This window comes from Durio zibethinus, chromosome 10 (genome assembly GCF_047325235.1).
Source record: "Durio zibethinus cultivar Kanyao isolate XHJ-2024 chromosome 10, ASM4732523v1, whole genome shotgun sequence".
In the NCBI taxonomy this organism is placed as follows: Eukaryota; Viridiplantae; Streptophyta; class Magnoliopsida; order Malvales; family Malvaceae; genus Durio; species Durio zibethinus.
The window spans coordinates 7993498-8015407 of NC_143171.1; the positions used below are offsets into that span (position 1 = coordinate 7993498).

The following is a 21910-nucleotide window of genomic DNA, read 5'->3' on the forward strand; positions in this document are numbered from 1 at the left end:
CAATGATTCATTTTGAGATTTTTTATGGAAGTACATCTAAGTCTTAGACTTATTGGCATAAGGACAAAGAAGAAAAACTTTTACTTCTTGAATTTATGGAATAAATAGCCGATAAATTTTGGTTGATTAAGCAAATGTTTAAAGTAAGTAAAAGAATTATGTTAAAATTCGAAGATAAGATTTGTACCTTTAAGTGGTTAATCATTTGTACTCAAATGTGTTATCATTAAAAGTGTTATGAAGATTATAAAGTAAGGAAGGTTAAGTTTGCATTATATAAGGATATTTGAAGTTTATGGTAAAGTGAAAGAAATTCAATATAAAGAATCTTACAACCTCAGATATTGATTATACATACTATATTACAAATCTATGTTGAGAGAATACGTTCTTAATCCAAGCTATATGGTTGGATATAAATATGTAGAATTAAAGATGATATAAGTTTTAACATATCAAAACTATCTTGTTCAACTGGCTGATTGAAAAGAACAAGTTTTGAGATGGAATTGTTACCTTTATAAAAGTTTAATGAAACAGTCATATGGCAAGAGAAATAATTTCAAAAATGGAGGAATAAGATATGGATATAAGTTAAGTTTTGAGGATAAAACTTTTTATAAGGAGGGGAGAATGTAATACCCCAACCCAAATGATAATTGGGCTAGACTATTACTAAAGCCCATTAAGTTAATTAGGAGGTTAATTACTAAAGAAAAAGTAATTGAGTGTTTTACCAAAGAAAAACTTAGTTATTGTGAAATAGAAAGAAAATGGGAGTTCTTATTCCTCATATTTCTTAGGGTCAGAGAGCATGAAAAATCAAGTTGGAGATTCAAAATCAAAGGCTACAATCAAGTTAATCCTTTAAATTTGAGTATATGCCCTCTTTTTATTTAAGAAAAAAATATCATGTTGATTTCTATTATATGGAGTTAAAGTTTTGAGAGAAAAATCAGAAAAATTATGAAATCTTTCATTAATCTTCATGATCTATTTGGGTAAATTACTGGGCTTTGTTTATTTCATGTTCTTTAGATTTATTAATGATTATTGAATGGAGTTTAAAAGCTGAAAGTGGGGATTTGAATTTTTAAATATTGAAAGAGAAATTCTATTTTTAGATGAGATGCTATGATCTGCAATAGTAAATCAAAATAAAATTTTGTATTAACGGATAGGTTATTGCTATGATCATTGCATATTATTGGAAAACGTGTTGAATCTACTTTCTAATGAAACAAATGAAGACGAATCTGAGTTTTTTATGAAGAGTTGTCTAATTTTTACTTAAGGATATGTAGGTTATAAGGCAGCATCAATAGAGTTAAATTTAAAAAATTGTCTTAAATTTTATACAAAGAATTAAGAATTGAGCTATAAATGTTTGAAAAGGTTATTAAGCCTACTTTCTAACCAAATAAGCAGAATTGAATTTGGAGTCTCTTATGAATAAATATGTAATTTTTATTAGAAGGTATACAGGCTATCTGCCAGCAGCATATGATGTGGATTGTAAAAATTGTTATAATTAATCTACAAGGAATTATGAGGTGGGCCATACATGGTTAGAAAGCTTATCAAGTTTAATTTCTATTGCATTAATTAGATCTTAAATTTCGATTTGTATTTATTGAGATATGGCTGTTTCAATGAAAAGAGGTCAAGCTAACAATATTAGTTAGTTGAGTTCATTCTTGAAAAACTTAGTTGCTTTTAGTATAAATGGTCTCAAAAAGGGTTGATTAATTTCTAATGTGTTGAAATGATCTTGAATAGGCCATTAATTATTTTGAGGGAGAATCTAAGTGGTAAAATCGAAAGAAGGTAAGTAGAATCTTACACACTTTACTTATTTTTAAACCTATATATATGTATGTTTCTAAATGAGTAAATGTTTTATTTCTTTATTTTTTATATATGAAAATTGGATCAAGCATATGATTATTTTATGTTTATGCTATGTAAATGATGGATCATGCTTATGAATGAAATGAGAAAATGATTTATGCTTAAGGAACGATTTTATGATAGTTATGTTTTTATATCCCTGAGAAGTGGGATCATCGACACCAGAGCTAGTTCTATGACCCTGACTAATGAGTTATAGTAGTTAGCATAGCCATGATCATACATCCTTGCTAACGGGTTATAGTAGTTAGTGTAAGGCCCTAGCTAGCGGGTTATAATAGTTAGTAATAATCATGAGGATCAAATTATCGATACGACTAATGTTATAGATTATAGTAGTGACTGTAGCTAATGATAAATAAATGATAATGATGATAATGATTTACGATGATTTTTAATGATTAATTCATGATTTGTTTTGATTATGATATTTGAATGATAGCATATTTTGTAATGATTTATGAATTGACATGTTTTGACATTAATTTATGAATTTAAGAAATGTTTGATAGACCGATGATCTTTGAAATATTTTGACATTATAATTTGATGAATGTTTTAAATAATCTATATTATATGTATGAAAAAGATGCTTGATCTGGTAAGGTATGTGAGCCTATACTTGTTGAGCTATGGTTTACTCATTCCCTTTTTACTTTTCCTTTATAGATGAGTAAATGATAAGTTTGGTTAGCTTGTAAGAAGCTAAAAGATCAAAATGGGAAATATTACTTAGTTGTCGAAAATAATATTGGCCAATGAGATATTATTAATGGTTTTGTATTTTATATAGTTTGTATTTGAATATATAAAGATGTATCATTAGTTGAAATAACGATGTAGATTTTACTTGACAGATTATTTTATTAAAGAATTTTAGAATAGTTAAGAAAGAAGGCTTCGTAATACTTTGGAGTTTTACTTCAAGATAATATGGCCATGTTGCATCTTGGTCTTGAGGCATGACACTACCAATTCCCTCTTCAGCAAACTTGAGCTTTTACCCAATCACGACAAGCTAGCAGTCATACTAGCTTAGCTCACCAGTGCACTCGAGCTTCATCAGCCTTTCACCACCCCACACCTAAACCGAGCCTCTACACCACCAAAAAAATCTCACCTAGATAGCCACTCACCAAATAAGAAAAAACTCTAGCAAAAAAAAAATCAACACATCCCAAAGAAGGGATCAACAATGTCAAATAAGGAAACAAAAAATAAAGTCATTTTTTATCAAAACTTTGAGTTTCGATTTACCCCATTTGAGGTCGTTTTTGGAAAACAGAGGTCGGATTCGTGTTTAGGAAAGGAAATGAGTTAACAAGGATTTTTGGGATTTTTCCAACCACCTTTGATGGTGGCTGGCGATCGACAATGGTGGTATAATGGTAAGGACAGTGACGATAAGTCGACTTTCTAGGTTATAGGTTGGGAGAATTTTTTAGTTGTCTAAAGTTTTTTTTTTTTTTTAAGAGAAGGGGTTGAAATGATTTTAAAAAAAGTTTGGTTTATATAGAAAAAAAAAAGATGAAACAATGTTGTTTTGCCTTAAGAGAATTTGCATGTCAACCCGAAACATGCCCAGGGTTTGTGCACTTTACCCGTGACCCGGTTTGCCATTCCTCCCATTAATTGATCAAACTAAACCGAAACTAAACCGTGAAGTACCGAACCAAACTAAGGTGGACAATTGCTAAATCAGGCTGGACTGTTTCTAAACTGAGCTTGGACTGCTTGCTGTTGATCGATGTTTATTCTGATGTTGACTTGCCGTTGATATGTAAAAATTAGTATATTTTAATTTTTTAATTATTTATTTCATTTTTTTACTTTTTGGTGCTATTTTTAGTATTTTTAATTTACAATTTAGAATATCTTAAAATAAATATAATAATAAAAAAACTAACAAAATAAGTATAAAAATTTGGAATAATAAAAATAATAAATAATAAAATAACAATAAAGTCACAAGTGTTGATTCTAAAAAAAAATTCATGCAAAGAAATTTTTTAAAATATTTTATAAGTATTTGAAAAATTTTAAAAAATTTCAAATATAAAAAAACATTATTAATAAAAAAAATAAAGTGACAATTGGTGATTTTATCAAGGGCTTTTTTCAAAAATTTAATAAAAGTGTTGGGAATATTTTTGAGAATTTTTTTAATAAAATAAATGAAATGATAAAATAACAATAAAATCACGAACGGTGATTTTATTGAAAATATTCATACATAAAAATTTTTTAAAATATTTATTAAGTGTTAGAAATATTTTAGAAAATTTTAAGTAAAAAAACATTTAATACAATAAAAATAAAGTCATAAGTGGTAATTTTACCAAAATTCTTAGATAAGATATTTTCTCAAAATAGTCAAAAAAATGTAGAAAATATTTTTGGAATTTGATCAATAAAATTTTTATTTACCTTAATAATAACATAAATAATAAATAAACGTTTCAAAATAGATTAAAATTCTCATCGACAATAAAATTAAAAGGAAGTCACGAGTGGTAATTTTCTTCCAATTTTTTTAGAATCATATCAAAAGTGTTGATATAAAAAGAATTATGATTTACTTTGAACATATTAATAAATTCAATGACGAAACCCTTTCAAGAAAGTAAGTGATTTCTTTAAATATTCTTGAAGTAAAAAAATTTTTTAAATTATATCGAAAGTTTCGAAAATAACTTAAAAAACTTTTCAATATTCAAATAATAAAAATAAAAAATAAAAATAATAAGTAAATGATTATTTGAACAAGACAAATTTATGATTATATAAGATTAAATGGTATAGTTTTCAAATGAATGTTGGGAGGGTACCATAACATTTTTTACACGTAACCGTACTCTCGAACTTAATTAATTTTGTCACATAAATCAAAACTTATCATTTTTACAAAATTTTAATTAAATTTAATATTTTTTTAAAATGGATAATTTTCACTTAGTGATCAATTGTACCTCAATAAAAAATATTGATAACGATTTTTTAATTTTTACATCTAACAATCAAATATTCATTCGATACATTATAACATTTATATTTTTTGATAATAAAAAAATTTTCACTGCCAAAAGAAATCCAAATACAAGATACATCAAGAGATTATCATAGAGCTTCCTTGTGTATCTAGGTTACACAAAACTAAACCATCAAGCTAAATTTAATATTTGAGGGTTTAAAATTTTGGGGGACCGAGGCCGGCTTCTATTACGAGCCGCCCTTGGTTGTTAGAGATTCATTCTTTTATTCTAGTGTGTTCTACTTTTCAAAGGTTGATGATGTTAACGTAATAAATATAAAATATCAAGCTACATTTAATATTTGAGGGTTTAAAATTTTGGGGTCGACTTTTATTACCAGCCACCCTTGGCTGCTAGAGATTCATTCTTTTATTCTACTATGTTTTACTTTTCAAAGGTTGACGATGTTGACGTAATAAATATAAAAAAAATTTATATTCGAATGAACTATTATTGAATGATATCATCATGTCACTGAGGAAGTATAAAATCATAAAAGATATATATATATATATATATATAAGAATTTACAATATTATTAGTAGTTTGGTTACCTTAGACTTCTTATAATTTAATTAGGTCACATAAACATTAAAATTTCAACTCATTTAATTATTTGCAACTTGGAAATTGAAGTTTTTATGGGTTTAGAGATGGCTTAATCAGTTGTTTTAAAAGGAACACTGTATTAGAAAATAAAGTTACACTCTTACGTGCATTTGATTTTGGAAAAGTCTAAACAATACGTTGACCATGTATCGACCATGACATCAGCGTTAAGAATCTTTATATCCACATTAGATATAATAATTCATTAATTTATTTTATGTAAACATTAATAATTCGTATATTTATATTATATTTTATATAAAAATTATATATTACAATTCATATTAATAAAAAAATATGAAATATATTTTTATTTTTATTAAATTTATATTTATAATTTTATTAAAAATTTAAATCATCACTTTTATATCTTTTTTATATTATTTTTATGTTATACCACTTTATTATATTTTAAATTAGCCAGACATTAAGGAAGAAAAACTCAGAAATCCCGACTTTCTACAATGTATTGACCACGTGAAATAAGAAATGTAATGAGACAAAGAAAAATAAAACACCACATTTGTTATAACATGGAAGAATAATCCAGAAAAAGTCATTGAAGGAACAAGTACTCGGAGAAGGAAAAAAGAATGGCAGCAGCGAAATCTGTTCCATGCATGAACTCAGGAGATAAAGAAACTAGCTATGCCACTTGTTCTTTTCCACAAGTCTCTTACTTCTCTCTCTCTGATTTGCATACAGATCTCAGCCTTCAAACCCTACAAGGTAGTATTAATTCATTTTATTTACTGATGATTGTTAATCTCTTTCAGGAAGTAGTGCTATCGAAGACGAGGCCAATCCTAGAAGATACTGTCAAAGATATGTTTGGCAACTTGTCTTCAACTAATTGCATTAAGGTGGCAGACTTGGGTTGCTCTTCCGGACCCAATACTTTCAAGGCGATATCTATAGTTTTTGACACCATACATGGGATATGCCAACAAGTACAGTTGAAAGCACCTGAGTTTCAAGTGTTTCTAAATGATCTTCCTGAAAATGATTTTAATAACGTCTTCAGATCAGCTCAAACTTTCACTGAGAAGCTCCAGAAAGAGAAGGGAGACAAGTTCGGGCCTTGTTTTATAACAGGAGTACCAGGTTCCTTTTATGGAAGACTCTTTCCTAGTAGGAGTCTACATCTTGTACATTCTTCTTATAGCGTTCACTGGCTATCAAAGGTTTGTATATATCTTCTCCGTCATTACTTCCTCTACTAACTCTCTCGTTTATCTAATAGGACAAAGATTTGTTAATATTCATAAAAGAGATTTTCAATAATTATTTGTCACATAAAATTGTTCAAATTCTTTTTTTTTCTTAATTTCCTTTTAACTAGAAGATTATTAAAATGATGAAGTATAAATGATAAATCTATCATGGAAAGATCAACGAATGAGATAAAATGTACTATGGTATCTTGTTAAAATTGATAGACATCTAATTTAAAATTAATTTATAATGGGCATAAGACTTGTTTGTTCGTGGGTCAAGTACTTTCGTTAGGCTCACGATCAGACTTTGAATAAAAGTCTTTAAATCTGACAAATTCGAGTGTGATCCAACTCGATTTATTATTTTATTAATAAAATTATTTTTTTAATTTTAATTCTAAATTATATTTAAAAATAAAATATTAATTTAAATTTTTTTTTATTATTTTAAATAATAGCAAAGCTAAACAAGTTTTTTTATGTATATACTGAGAGTGAACCTTGAACAAGACCTAAAGATTTCAATTAGATATGGATTGTTCAGTTCAACCCATAGACATCTCTGATAAACGTAAATATTTATTACTCTATTTATTTATATAACTAGATAATCTTGATGAATTTACTGAATATAGGATTATCACTATAAAATAATTATTAAGGGTAGGGGCACAATCTAATTAATCCTTGCGAATATGTGATCCTTGATTCTGATTTAACAAGGTCCCTGAAGCAATTGAGAATAATAAGGGATATGTGTACATGGCTGAATCAAGTCCCCCCAACGTATTCAAAGCTTACTCGAGACAATTTAAGGAGGACTTCTCCACATTTCTAACTCTACGCTCCCAAGAGATTATTCCCGGTGGCCGTATGCTGCTTACTTTCAATGGCAGGAGCAATCTGTATCCCTCAAACGAAGATGAAGATTGGAAGCTGCAACTAGCAAAATCCCTCTATGACTTGGTGGCTGAGGTTTAATTTTCTTTGCTTTTTGCCTTCTAAATAAACCTCACGACACTCAGTATACAGCAAACTCAAAAGGAAAATTATGATCTGTCGACTTGATTTTGCAGGGAATTGTGAAAGAAGTAGATGCAGATTCATTCAACATCCCAATCTATGCACCCCACAAAGAGGAATTATGTGAGATTATTGAAAAGGAGGGATCCTTTGATCTTGACAAATTGGAAGTTGTTCAATTCAACTGGGATTCGATAGATGTCATAAACAATGAAGATTTTGTTCTCGACAAGTTCCAATGGGGACAAAAGACTGCAAATTTTGTAAGAGCCATTACAGAACCAATGCTTGCAAGTCATTTTGGGGAGACAATACTTGACAAGTTATTCACAGGGCTAGCAAAATATGAGGCTGAGCATCCAGATTATAAGTTGGTTAGTATTGTTGTTTCAATGACAAAGAAGTAGCTTTTTTCTTTCCTAAAAATAAAAAAAGAAAGTAGCTTTCTTGATTAGCCTGTATTGTAGCAGGTTTTCCTTGCAGCTATTTTATATTTCTTTACATTAGGATTTGAATATCGCTAAAATTAAAAATCCAACACTATGCTACTGTGGCGTCATCTTTTGTTGACATCATCTTTTTGATTGAATGAAATAAATTATTCCAAAAAATAGTTGGCCATATCTATGAATTTCAGAGTCAGGAACTGCTCAATTATGTTTAATGTAGAAGTTATAATACAAATGGAGAGAATATATACTATATTATAATATATATGTATTTAATTTAATTTCTTTTTATTTTGTATTTCCCCATATGTAATTAATTAATCAATTATGACAAGTTGTGCATCTTTTATAGGAAGAAGTTGTGTAAAAGAAGGGAAATGGTTTTTTTTTTTTTTTTTTTTAAAGAAGGGAGATGTTGAATTTGGAGACTAATTAAGAATTGCTTAGTTTGTACCATCAATTAATTATTGAAAAGTTATAAAATTTAGTATCTAATATGTCAGCCCGCAATTAAGAAATATTAATTAGAAAGAGATTCTAAAAAAAGTTACGAAGAAATTAAGAAACAAAATAAAGACCGAAATGCATTTCAATTTAGTATGACATATTTGAGAAAAGTCAATCGTAAGTGATAAAATATTATTTAACCATCTAATTACAATATCATAATTTATTGTATATTTTAATTCCAATGTAATAAACAATCAAGTTTATTTACGTATTTATAAGTGATTTATTAAATAAATTTTAAGTATGGAGTATTCCTGATCACTTAAAAGACCATAAAATAAACAAATTTTACTTATAACTTATAAAAACATCTTACAATAAGATATATTTGTTCCTTTTTTTTATTATTTTGAATGCTTTTTTAGAGAATGGAATAGAATCACAAAACAATAAATGTGTAAGAAAAAACTATAAGTTTCTATGTAATTTACTTTATAATAAATAATAAAATATAATATTTTCTTATTAATTAAAAGAAAAAAAAAACACTTACAAAGTTCTGAATTCAAATAAAAAATAGAACAAAAATAAATGAGTTGAGCTGAACAAAATTTTGTCATTTTTAAATCTTTTGAAAAAATTTTAATATGACTAGTATAATTCTAAATTTAACTAGCAATTTAACCGATTTAAATTACTTTAGAATTTTTACATAAAATAGTGAATGAAAAAATATATATATATTTTAAAGAATAAAGTTATAAATTTTTCAAAGCAAATTTTATTATTATGAGTAAACCATTTTCAATCATATTTAAAAATTTGCATTATCTTTTCTAAACAAGCCCTCTTTCTTTATTGGGCCAGATTTCCTTATTCAAACTCATCTCCTTTAGCCCAATAACTATACAAAATGTTATCATCACGGCTAAATATTAAAGGTAGTGAGCCCACATCAATTTCCTCATTTATTTCAGCAACGTTCTTCTGTTCATTTGCCCAAAACACTCACATTGACATTGGTAGACTCTGATTTGCCAAACACCCCTCTTTTTCCTGCATGCATTGGATATCATCATCATCATCATCATACAATACCGAAGCATTTGTCTCATTGGCTTGTCGAGAATCAGCAACCATTTCTGCATCTTTTTCATTGGAGAGCAGTCCGTATTCTTCCGGAGGATACATTATAGTCCACCATTACATCACATATGTAATAGCACGCAGTAGCAACTAGCAATCAGCTATTTATTATTGGGGGTATTTATATGCATCCAATTTTTTAAAAAAAGTATTATTTATTTTATTTCAAAAATCTCTCAAATATGATTTAAGATAATATATATACGTAAACATCTAATTTTGTTTGGAATCATTTTAAAATTATTGGATCTGTAATTACATTATTGGGTTTTAAAAGTTATTTTTTAAATACAAATTTAAAGGTTTAAAAGTGTTTTTGTTTGGTAATAGTAATAACATAATTTTATTTTTTTTTAAAGATTTAAAGTTTAAAGATTGAGTTTGATTTTGGTAATTTTTGGGAATCAAATTTTTACAAGAAAGAAAATAAAGTTTGGTATAATTTTGATAAATTCAATTGGTATTAAAAATTTTCAAATTACCTAAATAAAGAGCCTAATTCTCAATAAAAAAAATTACCAACAATCAAAGAATCAAGAAGTAAAAAAGAAGAAGCAAAACAATCAATAATCATCAAATAACACAAAATTTTGACTTTTGAGAAAGAAGTTCTTAGTCAAAGGAAAAAGAAGAATCAACAAGCAAAAAAGAGAGAGCAATATACATAATATTAAAGCAAACAGAGTTAAGTAAAATTTTTCTTAGTAGTAGACATTATTTCATGTTGGTCTAAAAGCATTTGTTAAATACACTTTCTTTTATGGTGTTATATTTATTTGTTGTTTAATGTAATTTGAGATAATATTTATGATTTTATGAGATAATTTTGTTTTGCTAGTTTATTTATTTATTTGTTTATTTCTATATTTATTTATTCGTTATTTATTATTTATTTAGTTTTTATTTTTTTCTTATTGATTTATTGATTTAATTGATATAAATAAAAATTGAATTATATATTTTAGAAAGTGTAAATATATTATTTTATAATTAGAAAAGTTGTAAATATAATTCAATCATTATTTTTAATTAGTTTTTTGTAAATAAATAAAAATGAATAAAAACCATTTGAATTAAGGCTTAGATAAAATAAAATAAAACTAATTTGATATTAATTTTGGGCGTTGTGGGGATTTTAAAACTTTTCTTATATGTAATTGATTCTCGAACTTAATTATGTTAATATATATCAGAACATATTTTTTTTAAGAAACTTTAATCAAATTTAGGATAATTTTAAAAAATATAGATTCAAATAAATAATCAATTACATTTGAACAAAAAAATTTATGATGATTCTATGATTTTTTGTCTAGTGAATAAGTTATCGTCATAATCATAACATGTTATAACGGATCTTTAAATTTTTAGTATGAGATTGCGATAAGTTTTTGATCATAGTAAACCAAAATTAATAAGGAAATAGAAACCGGCTCCTAGAAATAAAGGATTAATTTTTATTTATTCATACATAAAGATGCATAGAAATTAGTGCAATACAAAAGAAGTAATTTAACCCTGAAACATCTTAAAGATAAAGAAAAAGTTTAACTCTTAAATCACAACCATATATGTAATAGGACAAACCACTTTATTATCAGAATTATAAAGGGTTTTTTTCAGGGTAGCTAATCAGTGAGGATTGATCTGAAGAAATGAAGATGATCATCAACCTTTTATAAGGGAAACAATCACATTGACAAACTCAGTCTTCTCCTTGGCCATGTGATCAGCAAGGATTTCTCTGTACCTCCGGAACACCTCATCAATGATTGCTTCACCAAAGTGGCTGGCAAGCAATGGCTCAGCCACAGCTCTCATACACTTCGCAACATTGTAACCACTATCCTTGAATACATCAGACAAGTCAAATTCATTTTGATATGGATTCCAATTCACTTCAGTAACCTCCAAGCAATCGATGGTGAAGGATCCTTCCTTTAAAACCTCAGATTTAACCTCACTTGGAGATGGTGTGTACTGAGGAATGTTGAAAGAGTTCAGTTTCTCTTCTTCTATGAGTCCCTGCATTTGTTCATGATTTCATTATAATTTGTACTGTATTGAAATAGTTATCAACTTTATGCAAATTATACCTTTAACACAGTATTTAATCTTTTATTTAGGAAATTAATAAAAGTATGTAGTAATAAATTCCCTATGAAATGGCAAAAAAGGATTTCAGCTTTATCTCACTGCTGGAAAATGACATATAATCAGCCAAAATTCAGCACAGGTATCTGATATATATATAAGATAGATAAAAATTGACAACTACCCAAGAATTTGACATGGGACAGCCAGCATAGATTATGGTCAATCTTTGTTTTCACTTGTCAATTTGAAATTAATTAATAAAAAATGATTTTTGAGGATTGGAGAACTTTTATTCTAGTCTCTAACTTCTTTAAAATTTTCCTTTTAGTGTTTCCGTTATAAACTGAGTAGAAACATGTAAATTTTTCTATATCAGTGGCTATTTATGATTTTTTTTGGTGTCTACCTATAATATATATATAAGCAATTATTAATGACTTTATCAATTTTATCGAAAAAGATGTTTAAAAAAAATTTTAGGATCCAAAGGAAAATTTTCCTTCAACTTTTTTTTGTTTTCTAATCTTTGAAGGTGCACGTCCATGGACACCCTGTCTAGATATGGATCGACCTGTGCCTATACGAGTAGAATTATTTGTCCATGACTCCATGTAAACAATGTACCTCAAAGACCATATCATTGAGAGCCATGGCCAAAAGCTCCCAAATGTAACAACACTCTTTGCTTGAAGGATCATCAGTTCTTCTCCCTAAAAATGTCAAGACCATACGCCCTCCAGCCACCAGTTCCTCTGATCTACACTTCAAAAACAACGAAAAATCTTGCTGGAATTGCTCATAATATGCCTTATACACGTTTGGTGGACTTGTGCTAGCCATGTAAATGTTCCCTTTATTACTTTCCAGCCCTTCAGGAACCTGAATGGAATAGTTCACTCATAAATTACAAACTGCTTCTTTAATGTTTTACTGATTAAATATAATTTTCAAAACATGTGTTTAATGCTAAACCTGAGAGAGCCATTGAAGACTATAGGAAGAGTGTATGAAATGCAGACTGTTGTTTCTGAAAAGTCTGCCATAGAAAGAACCAGGCACTCCAGTGAAAAAACATGGTCCGCTGCCAGGCCCAAGTTGTTTCTTCAGTTTGTTTTGGAAGCTGGGCAAGGACTTGAAAATCGTGTTAAAGTCATTCCCTGGAAGGTCATTCAAAAACACTTGATACTCTGGGGATTTTTGGCCTATCTTTTGGCGAATACTATCCACCACTTTGATAAGTTCAGATACCAAAAACAAAGTGTTTGGTCCTGAAGAACAACCCAAATCTGCTATGGCTATGCTTGCAGGGTAGGTGCTGCAATAGAGCTCAGTTATGGCTCCCTCTGTGATTGGCTTTGTCATGGATATCACCTTTTTCTGTCCAAATTAGTTCAAGTCAAAAAAATCTTAAGCATATAGAACTTATTGAAAAAATATATTCTGATAGTTTCCAGTCAAACAAACATACACACACACACACACACATATATATATATATATATATATATATATATAAAAAGATCAGGTAATTACCTGAATTAAAGAGTTGTTTGCATAACTGGTTTCTCCAACTCCACCTTTCATATGAAGGACTTGAACTACTTCCATCTCGGTCTTTATCTCTCTCTTATTACTAGCTCTGCAAGCTGGGATATTGTTTAATTTGTGTGCTTAATGAGACGTTGCATGCCCCTATTTATAGATGTTATTTACCTTAGGTACCAGTCAGTTATACTGTTGGAGGTTCATGATTGTATTTAATACTATTATTTTATTTTTAAAATGAAGTTATATACGCTAGTCTAATACATTTAAATAATATATAAGTTTTCAAAAAAATTATTATAACTACTAAAATTTTTATTTTATTTTTACTTTAGTCTTTAAAATAAGATATAATTATGTGAAACGAATATATAAAATAAATGCATGTAACACTGTTTTTATTCAGATTAGGCCATAACATAAATTGACCTTGGTGAATTAGTGGATGTGAGTATTGTGAATGTCTTTCCTAAAGCTAATGAAATGGCAAATTCTCTGGCAAAAGAAGTGAATCGATCAGACATGCTTATGGCATAATGGTAGAGGGACAGTGTTTTGTTGTTGGGGGTTTTTTATAGTGTAAGCTTTGGATTTATGTCCTAATTCTTGTATCTTCTCTTTTCAGTATTAAAAAAAAAATCAATCTTGATTTAAAAAAAAAAAAAAAACTGTTTTTATTCTTTCTCAACAATTTTTTGGATGAATTGATCGATTTAGAACAATTAAAAGAAGATCCTTTTCTCATTGCCATTGAGCCTAGCTAGGTACAAGGCTACAAGCTTATTAACAACAACCACAAAGTTGTCGTTAACCATCAAAGCATTTCTACTACTAACGCTGTACTATTAATTGCACTGTTAGAGAATCATGCGAGAGGTCTCTATCCAAAAATATATTTTTTTAAATGTGTATCCGTATCATTTGTCTTTCTTTTTTTGTTTTTGAATTTTCCCATCAATATTTGCCTTTTCCACAATTGAAATAAGATCGTTGAAATTAAAAGTTCATTAAATTACATAATTGTTGGTCAATATGATAAAATTGGATATCTCATCCTTCGATTTATTTTTGCTAAATTAACAAAAGCTAATTATTGGAGAGGAAATGCTTTTACCCTCCTTCGCTGTCAAAGGACTATATATAGTTTCTAAATAAACTACGTTAGCTATTTTTCCTAATCTTGAGCCATTTGCAACTAATTACAATAATTAGAAAAAATTTATAAGTATTAAAGTCTATTAACATGAACGCTGCTTACTCTACTATTTAGGTGGAAAGATTTTGATAATCTAAGGTTGGTTTCAAGTGAGGCACCCTTATCCTTCATAAGACAAACTTTTTCCTTTTCTAATAATTTTTTATTTCTACCATGTCATGGCTAATCTTTATCTTGATTGAATCTTCCCGTACAGTATCCAAAAGAAAACAAAATGATTGATTGAAGTTAATTTGTTAAAAATTGTTGAGGTTGATTTTTTTTTTCTTTAATTGTCTTACTCTCTTGTTTATGATTGTAGAAATTGATTTCATCTGAATTATCAACCGTCACAAGCATTTAATTAAACATTCATTGCCAGAAAAAACAAATACCACGCGTACAACTCTTAATGTCTCCATGCCTGCGTCATGTTAATGAGATCATTTAAATGACGTAGACAATATTTTTTATAAATAAAATGTAGTTTGAAGATTAGGAAAAATTTTTCAGAAATTAAAATTTAAAATTTAAATCTATTGTATTTTTTTAAATGAATATAAAAATCGAATTAAATGTTGAGTTCTAATTTGACATAATAAAATTGGACCTAACACAGGCTGACACTAAATAACATTACACAATGCTGAGCTCGGCAACAATCATGACTTAAGGTATATGGCATAAATAGTGATATGATGCATATAATCTTGTATTCTACTAATAAAATGAAGTACCAATCCCTAAACAAGAAATGGATGAAATGGAAAAAAGAGTGCTTATTGACAATGAAAGTTAGTTAAGTGGGTAAGGTTCGAATATTTTCTTTGTAAGGCATAAGTTTAAATCTCATTGTTAGTAATTTTTTTCGATAAATGATGTGTAAATCCAATATAAATTTTTCTTAAAGCTTACAATTTGTCTTGACTTGAATTAGAGAAGACTATCATCACCATAAACTTATATATATATATATATATATAAAAGAGTGCTCATTCAAAAATAATCCTCTTTTTTTAATATAAAGTAGTTTAAAATTGAGATCTTTTATGAAAGAATTATAGATATTAAAATTTGAATTTTAAACATATTAGATGTTATTTTTTAAAATGTATAAATTAAATGATCATTTTCCTTTGGTCAATACAAACCCATAAATAATTAATTATGCCAAAAATTGTGTAGGAGACTAATAACTTAATTATTATAATCGAAAACCAGATAATTTACATGGTTTCGATTATAAAGACTAGATATGTATGTTTGGGACCCATCATCTGTAGGATTGCTGGTTTGGTTGTGAACTTGTGATTGTAATGTTTTGGTATGTCAATTAAATGTACAAGGGTACGTGCCTAATTGCAACATGTTTCGCGTGGTGTCGTGGACATTGATAAGAAACATGGCCGCCGTATCCTTTGTGGCCAGCGAGTGGCCATCGTTGCATGCATCACATGAACCTTAGTTTCGACAAGGAATTGCTGGCCCAAAAAAAACAAAAAAAAGACAAGGAATTAAAATACTATATATATCATGGACCAATGTGTTAAATAATAAATATTTTCTCAACATGATACAAGGAAAAGACTTTCACAGTTACAGTTAGACATTTCATTCACAATGTGTGTGTGTGTGTGAAGTTTGGTCAGTCAAGCAACAGTCGTGACGTCGTGTCATTAGAATATTAAATTTTTAATTTTCGTTCTCCTGCTGTTCTCAAATAAAATGCAAAATATCTCAATACTCGATAGATAACTGTGACTGAATTTTGAAGATGAAAATCGCATTCGAGACGAGTCTAAGTCGGGCAAGCAAACTAACTTACGAAACTAACTTACATAGAGAAGAAAATGTTCCCATTTCACGCAATATATATCTTAAAATTTTGCCACGACTACTTGCCTTGATTAAAAACTTTGATACTCAATGGAAAAAAAAACATATCACTTATAATAATTATAATATAATTAATTAATTAAAATTTAAAATTATACGAAAATCAATAAAATTTTATATAAAATTCACATTTATAAATGATAAACATTTACATAATTTTATATTATAATTGAATAATTATATTATTGTATTAAAATAAATTATAAGTAAAATTCTTCTCATTTTGAGATACATTACGTGATCATCAGTATTTGATTTAACAATATGCATGTAATTATTATCAGGGGGAAAATCTATACATATATATATATAAAAGGAGTCACCAAAACTCCAATTTCATGTCCATAATAAATTTCATAAAAAAATAATTTAAAGATAAATTTAGACATTATCATTTCACAAACTAACTTCGATTTTAGAAAGAGATTATGCCAAAAACTCTCTGATCTCTTCTCCCAATTCCGTACCAAAACTCTCATAAAAAAAAACATCTTTTTCAACACTCAAACTTCACTCTGAATTTCAACAACACTGCAAGGATGGCTCCTAATGAGAACTTGAGGGGCCTTGCGCCCCAAAATTTTGAAATCACCTTAGTATATATATATTTATACTAAATACATTTAAATTGGTTTTTTAATTAAAAAATAATTTTTTTTTTATAAATTAAATTCATGCATTGTAATTTAAGAAATGTTCAAATCACATTTTTATTTATTTATTATATTCAACAATTATTACTTGTAAATTCTCATATTTATATTTATTAACAATTCCTTTTCTTCGTAGATTTTTTACTTTAAATCTCTATAATATATATTCTCACATTTATATTTGTTAAAAATTCCTTTTCTTCCTATATTTTTTTTTATTTTTATTTTTACTTTAAATCTCTATAATATATTGTAATTCTTTTTTCAACAAAATGATCATATTTGAACTATTTGACAAAAGGACAGGAAAACATCATACTTCTAGCCTCAAAATTTCATCTTCATTCTTTTAAAAGTATATTTAATTTTCTTTTTTTGATAAAATGCTTAATGATTGATTTATTCATACTTTCTTATTTCACTTTTAAATTTCAAAAAAATTCTGTATAATTAGTAATTTAATAGTTAATTGTAAATCATGTTATTATTAAAAGTATAACGTTGTCATACTAATATTTTTGTTTTATAATTTTATGTTCTTATTATGTTTTTTATTAGTATATTGTTTACCTATATAAATATATATATTAATAAGTATGATAAAATATGCCTTATAAAGTAAATTAAATAAATATATTATATATTATTAGTTGGTCCTTTCTAAATTATATATTAATATCTACCATTGACACCGTACTTTGACTCCAATTCTACAACTATCCTCTCTCTTTCTTTTTTCGTTTTCATTTTTTTGGGATTTTTTTCTTAGATGAAAAAATTCAATGTATTTTAACCGACAATTTGAGTTGTTTTGACATTGTTGTTTGTGTGCATGTTTGTTGTTTGTTTTATTGTTTCTGTTTTTTATGCATTATATAGATTGTTCTTTCTATGGTTTCTAGGTTTTGATTTTGTGGTTTTTGATTTTTTTTCATGCATGATTTTTTTTTGTTAATCTGTATTTTTTTTAGATTAATAATTAGGGGTGATTTATGTTTGGTAGTAAATTCTCCCATGAAAATTGTAGATGCTATAGAGAACAGTTTGGCAAAAATCTACCCTCCAACCAACATGGCCATAACAGCCGCATCAATGCAAAATCCTTCAGAAGCAACCACTACTAATCCAACAGTAGAGAAATGGCCCGAATGCCCAGGACATTGCGTGTTTCGGCTGATTGTGCCAATTTTGAAAATGGGCAGCATAATTGGTTGCAAAGGCAAACTCATTAAGAAGATGTGCAAGAAACCTATGCCTACATTCGTGTCTTTAATGGTGTTGTTGGCACTTTTGATTGCATTATAATTCTCCTTTTTTTTTTGAACAAAAACTCTAAAAAACTTTACAATTGTCAATTTTTGATTCTGGGTTTTGCTTTCTTTAGTTGATATATAGTATGTTTGATAAAAAAATGAATAAAAGGGTTAAATATGACACAAATTCAAACCTAATCAATCCATATGGAAGCAAACCATGCATTTTGTGATTCAAAAAGTTAAATTTTTACTTTTTTCATTGTATTAAAACATTTTTTTTTTTACTTTGTGCCTTTACAAAATGACAAAGCGAGTAGACAAAAAGTAACAACTAAGCTAATAAGATATTAGCTTTAAATAACCTTTTTTAGGACCTTTTTGGCAGTTTCTTAAATTAATTGTATTTTTTTATAGGTTTTAATAACTAGAAAAGAAGAACCAGATGCAATATTTTCTCTTACAATGGATACTGCTATAAGAGGTTTCAAACGTGTCTCTGAATTGCCTGACAATGATGGGGATGCTAGAGCAGTTGGAGCTACGTTTTATTCAATCCGATTGTTGGTAGCATCTACACAAGCAATCTATTTGATTGGAAAGCTAGGCTCCTTAATTAAGTCATTATAAGAGAGCATATGTGCATTTGTAAGGGTGTTGTCATGAGGTATGTTTTGGACATTTGAAAATATTATTTCACTTTATAAGAATTCTTTAGGTTCCTTTCTACTCATCTGAGCATTTAAGTTTCATTTGATGCAGAGAACTTTGAGTAGGGTCTAGGATAGAATAAAACAAGACTAATCACTGAATCGTCTTTATTTTATAACTTTAATGCTCTTGTTTTATTTTGTGTAGCACTATTCATGTGGGATTATACAATCTTTTTAGCTTTCATAAGGTTGTTTAATCCTATTCATATAAGATAACTCATCTATATATTGTTTTATCCTTCTATTCATTGATAAATATTGCATTAAATAATAAATTGTCTTATCCTTCCCACCCTAGGCATGAAATGAACCTTAAATCAACAAAGCCATGGCTAATTCTGAATGCTTCAATGCATTACATGGATAAAATATTGAAATTCCATGTTTCTTTATTCATTATTTCTTATGTGCACACCTACATCCATATATATGCATATTTTATTCTTTTATGTTTAGAGGAATTTATGTTCTTTAGGTATGTGGTTTTTTTTATTGGAGGGCTTTGTTGGAAGGGTTATTCCAAATCAACCAAATGTGTCTTTTTTTTAATTTTAATAAAGAATTAGATAACTTAAGGAGGCTTTTTTTCCAATTACATGTCTTCTTCTACTTGTCTTGGATTGGTTAAGTTATGGTTTTCCCTTTTCAATTACAAAAGAAAGCCGGATAGTTATTAATTTGAAAGTTCGTTTCTTCTTCAACAAGTCATTTTGGAATATTATGCATAATAATGAGGATGTTCCATCAGCTTCTTTAACATTTGCAACACTAGGGACTTTTGGTGCTCCACTTTTTGAGGGGTTTAAGAGAGATCAAAAAGGTAGAATTAATAGAAAATCCTTTTTCAAGAGCTATAATTACTTTATTGTGAAAGAATGGTTTATGAAAAAAAGGAGATTACCTCATGTCTCTTGCTCATTGCCACTTTTTTCAGTCTCACTTACAAGAAAAGTATGAAAAAGACACCAATAATAACAAGTATCTTTTAATTTAAAAGTTTTGTATGAAAATTCTCAATGATTTGATTAGAAAAAGACATGTTTTAAATTGGTGTACTGTTCTTTATGGCTTAATCCAACATATAAGTTGAAAATTCAACTAAGGGATTTTTAAAGCTATCCCAATTTTTCATTTTTGTTGCAAAATTAGGTAGGAGCTGAGTTAATAGACACTCTCATACTATTCTTTGCTAGGACAACAACAACCATTGTGAACCAAAAGACACAAGGTTCTAAAACTTTTATTGGCCTGGTTGCCTTCACTGGCCTTACTGTCATGATTGTCATACTCTCCACTGGTCACCTTTTAAAGGCATATCTCAATGTAGCAGTCACCATTGCCTTTCCTACACTCAAACATTTTCCTTGGAAACATGTACAACTAAACTTCCAGCTTTTCTTTTTTTTTTCTTTTCAAGTTTTTATATAAACTTATATTATTTCTTTTAAAAAACATTTGCGCGTTCTAATCTTGGGCATGTGCTAGATACATTAGAGCACCAGTAATGGCATCATTATATGCTGCATTTGAACTAAAAGCAATATTTCATCCAATAATGGGAAAAAGAGTGACAATTCCTTTAGGGGGATTTGGTCAAGCTTTTGCTTTAGAGTTTATTATTAACTTCAATCTCATGTTTGTGGTTACTATTGTTACCACCAACACCAGAGCTGTAAACGCCCTTTTTCATCTACTTTTTTCAATTGTGAAATCAACAAATCAAAGAGAATAGAGAAAAACTATAAACAATTGAAAACACTTTTAATGCATAAATAGCTTCTACATGCAACTCCACATAAAAGCCATATTGGAAAAGACATTTCAATTAATAATTTTCATTTAAAATTTGTATGATTCAATCTTTTATATGTATACATTATAAGTTAATCAATTAATACATCTAACTTTTACAATTCATAAAATAAGGTTATATCATAATCTTAATCATGATTGTCATAACATAAAGATTCGTGGACCTATCATTAGACATAAATTCAGTAGTCGCTACTAATCTTTTTTTGTTTAGGTGTGATTGACTACCTAACTAAATATATTTCACTTTAAAAAGGAGCCCCAAACTTGATTTGGATATCTTTAAAAGGTAAATTATAGTCCACAAACCAAAGTTTAGGTTTGGGAGTACGGTTATGTGTGAAAAAAGTTATAGCACTTTCACAGCGCCCATCTAAAGAATGGTACTAATTTAATTTTGTGTTATCCAAGCGTTAAAATATATTTATAATTTACCAGATAATTTTAATATTGAAGATTTTTCTTAAATTACTCCAATATGTTGGTAATAATTTAAGAATATTTTCTCACCTCATGAGTATTCAAGGAAACTATTTGTTAGGCTTTAAAGATACTCTGTGATTTTAATTTTGCTTACACATGTAAATTTCTATAAATTAGGTTTTTAGTCAAAAATATTCTCCAATATGTTGGTAAGATTTTTTGTCAAAAATTATCCTCCAATATTTTGGTAGGATTTCAAAGAAATATTTTTTTAAGAAAATTTGTTATGTCCTTCAATGATTTAGTAAAACTTAATTCAAGATTAAATTCTCCAGTAGCTTGGTAGGATTGAATAACTTTTTTTTTTAAATCCCTTTTTTAAAATTTGAAAGAAAAAAATTAATTAAAATAAACAAAAATTATCATGCATTAATATAAATATCAAGCAATAATATAAAAATACCATTCAAATATTAATTAACCATG

General features: G+C 27.9%; 3 protein-coding genes across 5 annotated transcripts; 2 read left to right on the forward strand and 1 right to left on the reverse strand.

The window, feature by feature from the left end:
* Positions 1-6075: 6075 nt before the first annotated feature.
* Positions 6076-11484, forward strand: LOC111292876 (putative methyltransferase TCM_000331). Of its 3 annotated transcripts, none has more exons than XM_089766663.1 (4): positions 6076-6223; positions 6329-6736; positions 7493-7744; positions 7846-8246. In XM_089766663.1, the coding sequence occupies exons 1-4, from the start codon at positions 6146-6148 to the stop codon at positions 8197-8199; spliced, it is 1092 nt and encodes a 363-aa protein (XP_089622789.1). In that variant the 5' UTR covers positions 6076-6145; the 3' UTR covers positions 8200-8246. The 3 variants fall into 3 exon arrangements, with proteins under 3 accessions (XP_089622789.1, XP_089622788.1, XP_089622787.1); XM_089766662.1 differs by adding an exon at positions 11461-11484 and having other exon boundaries at positions 6099-6736; positions 7846-8166; XM_089766661.1 differs by having other exon boundaries at positions 6099-6736.
* A 21-nt stretch (positions 11485-11505) lies between these two features.
* On the reverse strand, positions 11506-13551 carry LOC111293035 (S-adenosyl-methionine 4-1-methyl-2-pyrrolidinyl-3-oxobutanic acid methyltransferase-like). The gene is made up of 4 exons (XM_022885736.2): positions 13468-13551; positions 12907-13311; positions 12559-12813; positions 11506-11862 (listed from the first exon to the last, which is right to left on the reverse strand). Exons 1-4 carry the CDS (start codon positions 13540-13542, stop codon positions 11506-11508), a joined length of 1092 nt encoding a protein of 363 aa, XP_022741471.2. The 5' UTR covers positions 13543-13551.
* Positions 13552-18237: 4686 nt separating this feature from the next.
* On the forward strand, positions 18238-20921 carry LOC111293272 (aquaporin NIP6-1-like). Its single transcript, XM_022886065.1, has 5 exons — positions 18238-18498; positions 18894-19043; positions 19895-20140; positions 20339-20567; positions 20671-20921. The coding sequence occupies exons 1-5, from the start codon at positions 18238-18240 to the stop codon at positions 20919-20921; spliced, it is 1137 nt and encodes a 378-aa protein (XP_022741800.1).
* Positions 20922-21910: the final 989 nt, after the last annotated feature.

Bases quoted from the DNA above. Each gene is read 5' to 3' on its own strand.
- LOC111292876 (XM_089766661.1), top strand. From the start codon at position 6,146: ATGGCAGCAGCGAAATCTGTTCCATGCATGAACTCAGGAGATAAAGAA. The intron at 6,737-7,492 runs GTTTGTATATAT...TGATTTAACAAG, and splicing joins GCGTTCACTGGCTATCAAAG to GTCCCTGAAGCAATTGAGAA. The intron at 7,745-7,845 runs GTTTAATTTTCT...TTGATTTTGCAG, and splicing joins TCTATGACTTGGTGGCTGAG to GGAATTGTGAAAGAAGTAGA.
- LOC111293272 (XM_022886065.1), top strand. From the start codon at position 18,238: ATGAAAATTGTAGATGCTATAGAGAACAGTTTGGCAAAAATCTACCCT. The intron at 18,499-18,893 runs GTGTTGTTGGCA...ATTTTTTTATAG, and splicing joins CTACATTCGTGTCTTTAATG to GTTTTAATAACTAGAAAAGA. The intron at 20,568-20,670 runs AACTAAACTTCC...CTTGGGCATGTG, and splicing joins TTTTCCTTGGAAACATGTAC to CTAGATACATTAGAGCACCA.
- LOC111293035 (XM_022885736.2), bottom strand. From the start codon at position 13,542: ATGGAAGTAGTTCAAGTCCTTCATATGAAAGGTGGAGTTGGAGAAACC. The intron at 12,814-12,906 runs GTTTAGCATTAA...TATTCCATTCAG, and splicing joins GTCTTCAATGGCTCTCTCAG to GTTCCTGAAGGGCTGGAAAG. The intron at 11,863-12,558 runs GTACATTGTTTA...GAACAAATGCAG, and splicing joins TCAATGATATGGTCTTTGAG to GGACTCATAGAAGAAGAGAA.